Source organism: Sorex araneus, chromosome 4 (assembly GCF_027595985.1).
Source record: "Sorex araneus isolate mSorAra2 chromosome 4, mSorAra2.pri, whole genome shotgun sequence".
Classification (NCBI taxonomy): Eukaryota; Metazoa; Chordata; class Mammalia; order Eulipotyphla; family Soricidae; genus Sorex; species Sorex araneus.
Window position 1 is genome coordinate 213,634,454 of NC_073305.1, and position 12,689 is coordinate 213,647,142.

Consider the following 12,689-nt stretch of genomic DNA (forward strand, 5'->3'; position numbering starts at 1 on the left):
TTGAACCATACCTGGCAGTGCTTGGAGGCTGCTCATGGTGGCGTTTGGGGATCCATCGTACAATGCTGGGGAGTTGAACTCCAGGAAGCAAAGCATATGATTCATCCATTAAACTTTCCACCCCAGGGCACAGCGGGTAGGGCGTTTGCCTTGCACGCGGCCAACCCGGGTGCGATTCCCAGCATCCCATATGGTCCCCCGAGCACCGCCAGGGGTAATTCCTGAGTGCAGAGCCAGGAGTAACCCCTGAGCATTGCTGGTGTGACCCAAAAGCAAAATAAACTTTCCACCCCAGCTTATTGCCCTTTTCTTTCTCTCTTTCTTTTGCCTTTTGCGCCACTCTCATGGTGCTCAGGCTTACTGCTGGCTCTGCTCTCAGGGATCACTCTTGGGGCCCAGGAATTGGGACCTGCAAAGCAAACACCTTACCCAAGGTGCTCTCTCTCACTAACCCCCCACATTTAATCATTTTAAAAGAAGTAATTAATGTTAACTGTATACTAGGAGATATGGTTTTAGAAGTCATTGCATATTTTGTTTCATTCTTAAGTGTTGTCAAGCATTCCTTAATTTACTCTGAAATAATGTTGATCAGTTGTTTGCCTATCAGATTTCTGAGTGCTGATTTGTTTTGTTTTGTTTCTCCAGGCCAGTCAACACATGCAATGGAAATGCTGAGTTCTTGTGCCATATCTTTTTGCAAGTCTGCCAAGGCCGAATATGCAGTTGCCAAGTCAATTCTGACACTGGCTAAGTGGATCCAGGCAGAGTGGAAAGAAATTTCAGGGCAGTTGAAACAAGTTTACAGAGCTCAGCAGCAGCAGAATTTCACGGGTCTTTCTACTTTGTCTAAAAACATACTCACTTTACTAGAACTGCCATCGGTCAATACAATGGAAGAAGAGTACCCTCGCATCGAGAGCGAGTCCACAGGTAAGTGTGCTCATTGGCTTGTAGGTATGCTGGAACTACACACTCAGCTATATTCAGGGGTCAGTCCTTGGGGCTGTAGGGGATCCTGGAGATTGAACCTGGGTTGGCCGTATGCAAGACAGGCACCCTATCTGCTGTTCTATTGCTCTGACGGTTGTCCCCCACCCCTTTGAGGGTGGGGGATGGCACCAGGGATAGAACTCAGGGCCTTATATATGTAAGGCACGAGCTTTCCATTAAGTCACATCCCAATCCTAGAGTCTTGATATTAAAAAGGAATATATATTTTTTGAGCATTATACATTTTCATGTTGGTAATGGTGATACCATTTAAACTGTGTGTTTTTAGCTTTTTAAAACTATAATTGCCTAGGGAATATTTCTTTGATTAAAATAGACCAAGTTGTTAAAAGTCTGATGGACGTAGTGTAATTCAAGTTCTGGGGCCAGAGAGATAGTTTAGGAGGTATAAGGACTTGCGTCTGGCTGGCCAGGTTCAATCCCTGACACCACATCTGGTCTCCTGGGCACCAATGGATGTGACCCGGCACTCCCAGGGATAAATAATAAACGTCTAATACATGTACCTTGTGGGTTTTTTTGTTTGTATTTGGGCCATCCCTGGCTGTGCTCAGAGGTCACTCCCAGATCATTTTTCCAGGAGCCAGTCAGTGCCAGAGCTGGAGACTGGGCCTCTGTGCAGTCCAGCGCATGCCAGCCTGCTGGACTCTCTCTCTGGCCCCCGTTTCAAAGGAACTGGAGCTCTACCCAAGTCGGCTTTGGTGATACTGTCCTAGACCACACAGACCCAAAATCAAATAATAGGATCATGCCTTGATATTATTGAATAGTATTTTTGACTTAATTTAAAGACCAAAAGTAACTCATTTAGTTACTACCTTCTTAAGAACATCAAGTGACAGGTACTGATTATATTGGGGTAAAGTGGGGGCGGGACCAGTGAAAACCAAAACGAACTAACCTAAATGTTGCAACACGCCTGGCGCACGCACACACTGCTTACGGAGTTCAGTGTCCTGCTGTGGCAGGCGTCTTTCACAGGGTGATTGAAGCTTACTGGGAAAGAAGTGATTTGTTAGAACATACTAGCTTTTTGGAAAAGCAGAATGCTAACTTGTGATTTTATCGAAGTATCTACCATAGTATTGGGAAATGTCCCGATTTTATTGTATGTAAAAACGTTAATGAATATGCTATTACAACTTTTACGAATGTAACATTGCTGAGTTCTTTCATTTCTTTTTTTCTGTCATGGCAGTTCATATTGGAGTTGGAGAACCTGACTTCATTTTGGGCCAGTTGTATCACCTGTCTTCGGTACAGGCACCCGAAGTAGCCAAATCGTGGGCAGCGTTGGCTAGCTGGGCTTATAGGTGGGGCAGAAAGGTGGTTGACAATGCAAGGTATGTTGAAATATGTAACTTAATGCATCGCAAAATAAAGATACAGACTGTCTCTCTCACCTGGTAAAGTTTTCATAGCTGAGGTTCTGATGATTTGTTAACCCTTACAGCCAGGGAGAAGGTGTTCGTCTGCTGCCTAGAGAAAAATCTGAAGTTCAGAATCTGCTTCCAGACACCATAAGTGAAGAAGAAAGGGAGAGAATCTATGGTATTCTTGGACAGGCTGTGTGTCGACCAGCTGGAATTCAGGCAAGGAAGATGTGGGCCCATGTTCGGGGAAATAAGCGTCACAGATACTTTTCTAGTTCATTGGTTTTTGAGGAGGTTGATCACATTGGCATGATTCAGTGTTAAATGGGCCTTTTGGAAGCTTTTGTTTCAGATCAAAACTGAGTTCTAAGAGTGAGTTGCAGTAATTATTGAGCAAAAGAAGTAATTTCTTGGCTGGAGTGATAGTATAGCTGGTAACTGATCCAACCAGATTAGGTCCCTAGTACCTCATATGAACCCTCAAGCCTGCTAGGAGTGATTCCTGAGCACTGCCAGGTATGGCCCCAAAACCCTAAGGAAAATAAATGTGATTTCTTGAGCAGTGAGGTCATTTCCTTCTGCTCTTGTTTAAAAAACTGAAGTTAGGGCCAGAGAGGCAGCACAGTGGGTAAGGCATTTGTTTGCACACCGCCAACCAGAGGGCTTGATCTCTGGCATCACATACGGTTTCTCTAGCCTACAGGACTGGTCCCTGAGCACTGAACCTGGAGTAATCCCTCAGCACAGCTGGGTGTGGCCCAAATACCAAAAATAAATACATAAAAGAAGATGAAGTTGGTTTTATGTAAATGAAGCTTCTGTTCTAATTGCTTTTCTGATCAGAAGTTAGGTTCTTATACCTGTCTTAGGGTTTTTAAAAACAATTAGGCAGTGGCCTGACAGCCCAGGGGGCTGAATGCGTGCTTTGCATGCCAGAGACCTAGTTCAGTCCCCAGAGCCACGTGATCCCCTGAAGCACTGTCTGGTGGGCCCCCTCACTCCCCACACTCCCCAATGAAATAAAGAATACCCCAGATGTTCTGGATAGAATGTGTGAGGGAGGATTGAGAGGGAGCGAGGGTGGTTGCAGGGGTAGGGAGAGGCTGGGGGGAGGGGGCGATGGAGAATGCAAGCTTTTCGGTTATTGTAATATCTAGTCGTAGTTGCAAAACAAACCAGTGGACTGGATGATGTATTCCCTCCCTTCTCAATATTTTTCAGTTCTAGAGTGTTATTTCTATCAGTTGAGTATTTAGTTGTAGACTTTAAAAGCTTGGATTATATTTAGCCAGCTAAATGGTTGATTCATCACAGTCTGTCAGCTCTGGTGTTAGGTACATGTGTAGACCTGTGAAGAGGTGAAGCTATCCTGTGGTTGTTTCCCTGTACGATTAGGCTTCAACTTTTGAAGACTCTCCTGTAAGCAGATTGTTATATATTGTTCCTCAGAAACACAGTTCTTAATCTTTGTTAAATGCTAATATCCTTTTTCTCATTTGGTGCACTCATTTGTCATAGAGAAACATATTGACATTGATTTAGCACGTAGAACACTATATGTGAAATAACTGAGGCTTTCAAACGTGAGAAACATGTCTTCACAAGATTGGGCTATCACATACATTTCTCTTTACAGTTTTTTTTAAAAAATGCATTTTCGGCCCAATTTTTCTTCAGGATGAAGATATAACGCTCCAGATAACAGAGAGTGAAGATAATGAAGAAGATGACATGGTTGATGTTATCTGGCGTCAGTTAATCTCCAGCTGCCCATGGCTTTCAGAGCTTGATGAAGCTGCAACCGAGGGAGTCATTAAGGTCTGGAGGAAGGTTGTGGACCGGATCTTCAGCCTGTACAAACTGTCCTGCAGTGCCTATTTCACGTTCCTTAAACTCAACGCTGGCCAGGTGAGTTGCAGAGCTCTGGAGATTGCATTCCTAGGAGCCGAGGACGGGATGCTGCACGGTATTTACTTCCTTCCTGTCGTCTTTCACACTTAGGTTCCTTTAGACGAGGATGACCCTCGGCTCCACTTGAGCCACCGAGCAGAGCAGAGCACTGACGATGTGATTGTGATGGCCACCTTGCGGCTGCTGCGGCTGCTGGTGAAGCACGCTGGGGAGCTGAGGCAGTGCCTGGAGCATGGCCTGGAGACCACGCCCACCGCCCCCTGGAGAGGTGAGGGCCTGCAGGGGACAGGAAGCCAGAGCACTAACGACTTTTAGTATGTGGCTTTCCCAGCCTGACCACCGCTCGCGCCACTTCTTCCCATCTCTCGGCAAAGGAAGGCTGGCGGGGGAGTGTTTGCATTGAGAAAAGGATTTTTGCTTTGTTTTCGCTTGTTTGGTGCTCACACCCAGCGCTGCTCAGGTGTAACTCCTGGCTTTTCTCTCAGGAATTACTCCTGGCTGTGTTAGGGGACCATATGGGATGCTGGGGAGCGAGCCCGGGTCAGCCACATGCCAGGCAAATGCCCTACCCACTGTACTCTCACTCTAGCACCCAGAAAAGGATTAATTTTTTTTTTTTTTTGCTTTTTTTTTGGGTCACACCTGGCGATGCACAGGGGTTACTCCTGGCTCTGCACTCAGGAATTACCCCTGGCCGTGCTCAGGGGACCATATGGGATGCTGGGATTTGAACCCGGGTCGGCCGCGTGCAAGGCAAACGCCCTACCCGCTGTGCTATCTCTCCAGCCCCAAAAGGATTAATTTTTAAGAGCGGGAAAAATAAGGCTTTTGCTTTTGGGTCACACCCAGTGATGCTTAGGGTTTACTCCTGGCTGTGCACTCAGGAATCATTCCTGGTGGGACTTGGGGGCCCATCTGGGGTGCTGGGGAAAAAACCCGGATTGGCTCTGTACTATCACTCAGGCCAAGAGTGGTAAAATAAGTAGTGAATATTTCTGACACCCTCTGTAAAACTGGTGCTGCCTTCTTTGGTAGTTATTCAGAGCAAATATATTCTCCTAGGGCATCTTTGAGTTGCCATGCTTGTTGATAACAGCTCTGTACTCCAACCAGACTTGTAAATCAGATACTTTTATCTTTATTATTATTACGGTTATTATCATTATCACAGGGAAAACTTTTAGGCTCTTAGAAATGCTACCAAATACTGAGTTTCAGTTCTTATTTTTTTGTTTGCTGACTGGTTCTGTTGAAATATCTGTTTTTCTTTTCCTAAAGGTATTATTCCACAGCTTTTCTCACGCTTAAACCACCCAGAAGTGTATGTGCGTCAAAGTATTTGTAACCTTCTCTGCCGCGTGGCTCAGGATTCCCCCCATCTCATACTCTACCCAGCAATTGTGGGGACCATATCACTTAGCACTGAATCTCAGGCTTCAGGTAGGAAATGTTCAAAAATAAAAAACCTTTCTGCTAAGTACAAATAATTAAGTACATAAAAGTTGGTAGTTTCTGGGGGAGGGGATGACCAGACCCAGCAATGCTCACCCAGCAGGGCTTACTCCTGGCTCTGCACTCAGGAATCACTCCTGGTGAGCTTGGGGGATCACATGGGGTCCCAGGGATCGGGATAGAACCCCGGTTGGCCCCGTTCAAGGCAAATGTCCTATCTCCTGTACTATCGCTCCAGTTCCATGAACTTGTAGTTTCTTTCTTTTTTTTTTAAAGATGAGGATTTTGTTTGCTTATTTATTTGTCTATTTATTTATTTATTTATTTATTTTGGGTTGCACCTGGCGATGCTCAGGGGTTACTCCTGGCTCTGCACTCAGGAATTATCCCTGGCGGCGCTCAGGGGACCATATGGGATGCTGGGAATCGAACCGGGGTCGAGCGCGTGCAAGGCAAACGCCCTACCCACTGTGCTATTGCTCCAGCCCCCTAACTTGTAGTTTCTTAATTGGAAAATCTCTGTTAAGTGAGGGAACAATTCCTGAGCCTGATACTCGACCCATATTCTACTCTTGGTGTTCAGTTCTCAAGTCCCCATCCAGACTGGAAGTGGCTGGCTCTCCTAGGTCCCCCGAGCTGACATGAACTGGCTTGTGAAGACTGAAGCCAAGTTTTGAACTCTGATGGAGTTTGAACACTTTATTAGTTGGGAACTGTTTATCTTCCGTTTAGCTTATAATAATATTAATTCTTAACATCAAAGAGTAGGATATTTAGATTATTTATTTATTTATTTATTTTTTGTCATTTTTTTGTTTGATTTTGGTCAGGACTTGCTCATGGGGCTACCCCACACTGGTGGGGCTTGGGGGACCTTCGGGGTGCCAGGGATCAGGCTTGGATCATCAGGAGCCTTGCCCACTGCCCCCTGGTCACACAGTTCAGGGCACAGATGAAGATTAGGTGTCTGGTGGAGTTCAGGGGATGACTGACATGGGGAGGAACATCCAAGGTAAACCTCCTCCTGTTTCATTATAGGAAATAAATTTTCCTCGGCAATTCCAACTTTACTTGGCAATATTCAAGGAGAAGAGCTGCTTGTCTCTGAGTGTGAGGGAGGAAGTCCTCCTGCTTCTCAGGATAGCAGTAAGGATGAACCCAAGAGCGGCTTGAATGAAGACCAAGCCATGATGCAGGATTGCTACAGCAAGATTGTGGATAAGCTTTCCTCTGCGAACCCCACTATGGTCTTACAGGTAGAAAGCCCCAGCGGCAGATTTTGGCCAATCTTTATTATCTCTCCCCTGCCTCCTCCCCTCCCCCACAAAAAAAAAAAGGAAAAGAAAAGCAATCAGCAACAAAATACCTAAAAGCAAAACTCACAGAAACTGTCATAGAAGCGGTATTTGAGTAACGAAGCTTGTGGAGTTATGAAACTGGTCCTAGCACTTAGTATTGATAATCACAAATCAGACTTGTATGCACACGCTCGCCTGCGACTTGGGAGCGTGCAGGGGTGTAACTGGGCGTCTTCGGGTGTTGGTATGCAGGTGCAGATGCTGGTGGCCGAGCTGCGCAGGGTCACGGTCCTCTGGGACGAGCTGTGGCTGGGAGTGCTCTTACAGCAGCACATGTACGTGCTGAGGCGAATCCAGCAGCTGGAGGATGAGGTGAAGAGAGTCCAGAACAACAACACCTTACGCAAGTATGCCCTGTCCCGCTCACGCAGAAGCTGCCGTCTGCGTCTTGCTTTTTCATGTAGCCGATACTTACTAGAAGCCTTGCCGCTTAGCTGGTTTGGAGCGTGCATCGCGGCTGCATTAAGTGTGCTCCTGGCACTGTGCTGGTGTCACCGCTCTCCACTTCCCGAAGGATGGGAGTTTTTCATTTTAGTGTAGCCAGAATTTTTTCTACATTGGAGCTGTAAGACAGTTTCCTCACTTCGTATATTTACTTGATCAGTTTATTTTTGTAGTTCTGGGGATTGGCTTCACACAAGCACAGAAAGGCAAGTGTTCTGCTAGTTCTGGGCTTGTCTGTGCTATGCATGAAGCAGCCTGGCTTTGATCCCTTTGTACTGCACGGTCCGCTGAGCACGGCCAGGTGTGGTTCTAAAAGTATTAAGTGTAGGGCTGGAGCAATAGTACAGCAGGTACAGTGCTTGCCTTGCATATGGCTGACCTCGGTTTGATCCCTGTGAGGCCTGCCAGGAGTAATTCCAGAGCACAGAGCCTGGAATAAGCCTTGAGCAGCAAACCCCCTCCCTCCCCGCTGAAAACAAAAAAAAGCTGTGACAGCAGAAAAAGAGTTTTGATTTTTTTTCTTCCATTTTGTGTTTATTTTTGCATATATGCTAGAGCAGGAGTCCACCTTCGCTGTGTCTCCACATCATTCATTGAAGTGAGCCAGCCCTCTACATTAAGGATTTTCTTTTTCTTTAAAATCATGTTCTCGGGATTGGAGCGATAGCACAGCGGGTAGAGCATTTGTCTTGCACGTGGCCAACCCAGGTTCGATTCCCAGCATCCCATAGAGGCCCCTAAACACTGCCAGAGTGCAGAGCCAGGAGTAACCCCTGTGCATTGCCAGATGTGACCTAAAAAGTAACAAAATCATGTTCTCTTAGTTAAAACTGCAAAAATATTTTATTCCTTAAATTTAACATATTCTTTGATACTACTTACTTGGTACATTTCAGTTGTTTGATGTCTGTCTCTTTTCCTGGTCAGAGAAGAGAAGATTGCAATCATGCGGGAGAAGCACACAGCTTTGATGAAACCCATAGTGTTTGCGCTGGAGCACGTGAGGAGCATCACCGCGGCACCTGCAGAAACACCTCATGAAAAGTGGTTTCAGGATAACTATGGTGATGCCATAGAAACTGCCCTGGAGAAGCTGAAGACGCCGTCCAACCCCGCCAAGCCTGGCAGCAGCTGGATTCCATTTAAAGAGGTACAGGATAGTGTCATGGATGCTGATAGAATGGGAGCTTCCCTCTTAGACGCTAAGGAGAAATAGGGGACTGCCCTCGCAGATGAGCTCAGGAGGATGCTGGAAGCCAGCCACTAGCCAATTGTTTGGAAGGGTTGTAGAGACAGGTGAAGAGACGTGTGCTGGGTGGGAGTGCTGACCTTTACTTCAGGAAGGGTCACGTTAGACAACCAGGGAAGGTACGCTGGCCTTTAGCTAACCAGCAATTACTTGCTATATTCTTCTCATTAAAGACATTTGGAGCTGGGCATTTGCCTTGCTGGTTTTTTTTTCTCTTTTTTGGGTCACACCCGGCAATGCACAGGGGTTACTCCTGGCTTGTGCACTCAGGAATTACTCCTGGCGGTGCTCAAGGGACCATATGGGATGCGGGGATCGAACCTTGGTCTACCGTGTGCAAGGCAAACGCCCTACCCGCTGTGCTATTGCTCCAGCCCCTGCAGCTGACTTGTGTTCAATTCCTGGCACCCCATGTGTTCCTCGAGTACTGCTTGAAATAATTCCTGAGTGCAGAACCAGGTGTAAGCTCTGAGCATCACTGAGTGTGGCTCCAAAACAAAACAAAAAAAGATTGAAGACATTTAAACTTGAGGCTGTAGATTCCCCCCCACTCACCCGCGCGGGTAATATTCATTATAATGAATTAATTATAATGTTATTACTTTAACAACAATAATGATAACACCACAGGGGCCAGAGCCATAGTCCAGTGGGGAGGTCATTTGGTCATTTGCCTTGTATGGAGCCAACCCAGGTTTGATCCCCGGCATCCCATGTGGTCCATTGTGCCCTCCAGGAATATCCTTAAGTGCAGGCATCATCATCACTGTCATCCTGTTGTTCACTGATTTGTTCGAGCAGGCACCAGTAACGTCTCTCATTGTGAGACTTATTGTTACTGTTTTTGGCATATCCAATATGCCACAGGGAGCTTGCCAGGCTCTGCCGTGTGGGCAATGATACTCTTGGTAGCTTGCCATGCTCTCCGAGAGGGGCGGAGGAATCGAACACGGGTCAGCCGTGTGAAAGGTGAATGCCCTACCGCTGTGCTATCGCTCCAGCCTTAAGTGCAGAGCCAGGAGTAAGTCCTGTGCACTGTTGGGTATAGTTTCAAAACCAGAACATTTAAAAAATTATGAAAAAATTTTTGATGGGCATGACATCAGTTCCTCATAGGCTATTTTAGGAGTTTAGTTTATTGAAGTATATGAGTATCTTTATATTCTGCACTTTTGTCCCTTTCTAGTTATTGCCTCTTTGGTTTTTTTATCTGCTGCAGCAATAGTATGATTTTGTAGAAGGAAGTCTGTAGCTTTTTTTTTTTTTTTTTTTTTTTTTAATTTTTTAATTTTTATTAAATCACCATGTGGAAAGTTACAAAGTTCTCAGGTTTATATGTCAGTTATACAATATTCAAACACCCATCCCTTCACCAGTGCCCAAATTCCACCACCAGAAACCCCAGTTTACCCCCCGCCCCCACCCCCTACCCCCTACTGTATAACTAATGAATTTCACTTCATTTTTTCTTTACCTTGATTACATTCCATAATTCAACACAAAACTCACTATAGTTGACATAACTCTCTCTCTCTCTTTTTTTTCTCTTTTTCCTTTTCCATTTTTTTTTTTTTAAATTTTTCCCCCTCATCCCCCTTCCTGCGCCTCATATTATGGTGTACTCCACGCCACGTTGGCCAGCGTGGGGCTTTTGCTTAGCTCATAGTCCAGAGGTGGCTGTTACATTAAGAACCTTCAATATTTCAACAAAAACTTACTGTTATTATTTGGAGTTTCCCCCCCAAGTCTGACCTGTTCAAATGGAACCCTTTCACATTGATGACAATTATAAATGTTAAGTCCGTGCGGTTTTGGATTTCTGTATAAAGTCCTGGGAAAATTCTGCCAGAAATTACATATTTCCTCCGTTAGCCGGCGTGGGGCAAAGGCTTAATTCACAGTCTCCATACATGGGTGCAGGCACTTGCTGGAACCCCAATTCCTAAAGCTGTCTCTGGTTCCCGCTTGTTCCACATCCACCGGCTCTGCAGGGGCATGGGCGCCCGGGCCGAAAACCCGGCCGGCCGGAGCCGAGCACGGGCCCGACTAGGGCTGGCTCTGTATCCTGCGGCTGTTTCAAGTTCAAAGCACACATTTTTTTTTTTTTTTTTTTTCCGCGCCACCAAGTTCGTACCTTCTCAACGGACCCACAAAATGTCGGACTCCACGCCTTCTCCCGGAGGGGAGAGAGACCAAGAAGGAAGGTTCTTTCCTCCGTTAGCCGGCGTGGGGCAAAGGCTTAATTCACAGTCTCCATACATGGGTGCAGGCACTTGCTGGAACCCCAATTCCTAAAGCTGTCTCTGGTTCCCGCTTGTTCCACATCCACCGGCTCTGCAGGGGCATGGGCGCCCGGGCCGAAAACCCGGCCGGCCGGAGCCGAGCACGGGCCCGACTGGAGTCTGTAGCTTTTTCTTGACTTTTCTTTTGTCTGTCTCATAAGGTTATTATTCCTAATTGACTCCCTTACTTGTGTAAGGAGAGAACTATTGAAGGAATCCAGTGCAAGTATTACACATGACTGCAGCAAATACATGCTGCTCTGAGTGAAAGCTAGTGGAACCAGCAGCTGAGACATCAGAGAAGGAAGGGTCTTCAGGGTGCACCTTAGTGCTCTTTGTTTCGTTGCCACTTTGTTCTCAGCAGATCCACAGGAAGAGAAAGGAGAAATATGTGTTTTCTAAAAAATTTTTATTTATTTATTTATTTATTTATTTATTTATTTATTTATTGCTTTTTGGGTCACACCCGGCGATGCACAGGGGTCAATCCTGGCTCTGCACTCAGGAATTACTCCTGGCGGTGCTCAGGGGACCATATGGGATGCTGGGATTCGAACCCGGATCGGTTGTGTGCAAGGCAAACGCCCTACCCGCTGTGCTATCACTCCAGCCCCGAGAAATATGTTTTAAAGTGTGTATAAATTAAGGCATAGAGGGGAAGTTTTATGGTGATTTGTGTTTGAGTTTTGGGTGGCTTTTTAACATTTTTTTGGCTTCGTTTAACTTTGGGGCCACACATGGCGGTGCTCAGGGCTGACTCCTGGCTCTGCACTCAGGGATCACTCCTGGTGGCTCAGGGGACCGTACGGGATGCTGGGGATTGAACCTGGTCCGGCTCCGTGTAAGGCAGGCATCCAACTTGCTGTATATCGCTCCGGACCAGATTTGTGTATTTTATAGACTAATTATAATACTTAAAAAGAATTCCATTGTCTCCCTCTCCCTTTCCTGTAATGCATCTTACAAGTAGTTACAGAAATCGAACTTGAGAATACAGAGTCCTCTTCTCCCTAAGTCTCCTCTCAACACCACTCTTCTGAATTTTGAATTTATCTTTCCCTATTTTGTTTACTTTTTTAGGGAGTGGGGGCAGGCAAGGTCATCTGTGGCCAAAGTCAGGGTCTACTCCCAGCTTGGGTGGTATGCAGGACTCATTCGGGCAGACCTTGGGGGACCAAGTGGTGCTGCAGATTGAACCCAGGGCCTCGCCTGTGCAAGGCAAGTCCTCCAACACTGAGCCACATTCATGGCTGGACCATTTCCTACTTTTTTGGAAAATAGTTTCTGTTTCTGGAATCATTGCTAAGTGATAGGTTGTTTTAATCTGCCCACTTTTGAACTTTGTATAAATAAGACCCTGTTTTATCTGTCTGTGTTTACTTACTTGAATGTTTTTTTTTCCTTTTAATGATTCATTCATATATGTTTTGTGTCCAGGCAACCATCAGTATCATAGATGAAAATGCCTCCCTCCCTCTCTTTCTCCCTCCTTCCCTCCCTCCATCCTTTCCCCCCTCCTTCCATGCTTTGGAGTGCCTCTTTGGAGTATTTCTAGTTATCTTTGCTCTTTCATGATCAGAATTTGCCGTGGATTAAATTTGTTGAG

General features: G+C 45.9%; 1 protein-coding gene across 2 annotated transcripts in view; it reads left to right on the top strand.

The window, feature by feature from the left end:
* Positions 1–12,689, top strand: part of SMG1 (SMG1 nonsense mediated mRNA decay associated PI3K related kinase) — a 111,535-nt gene that overhangs the window by 70,030 nt on the left and 28,816 nt on the right. For both annotated transcript variants that reach the window (XM_055134187.1, XM_055134186.1), the window contains 9 exons: positions 649–933; positions 2,213–2,357; positions 2,468–2,606; positions 4,065–4,295; positions 4,389–4,566; positions 5,577–5,738; positions 6,789–7,006; positions 7,301–7,455; positions 8,480–8,702. In XM_055134187.1, coding sequence (XP_054990162.1) covers positions 649–933; positions 2,213–2,357; positions 2,468–2,606; positions 4,065–4,295; positions 4,389–4,566; positions 5,577–5,738; positions 6,789–7,006; positions 7,301–7,455; positions 8,480–8,702 — 1,736 coding nt within the window. The remainder of the gene's footprint in view (positions 1–648; positions 934–2,212; positions 2,358–2,467; positions 2,607–4,064; positions 4,296–4,388; positions 4,567–5,576; positions 5,739–6,788; positions 7,007–7,300; positions 7,456–8,479; positions 8,703–12,689) is intronic.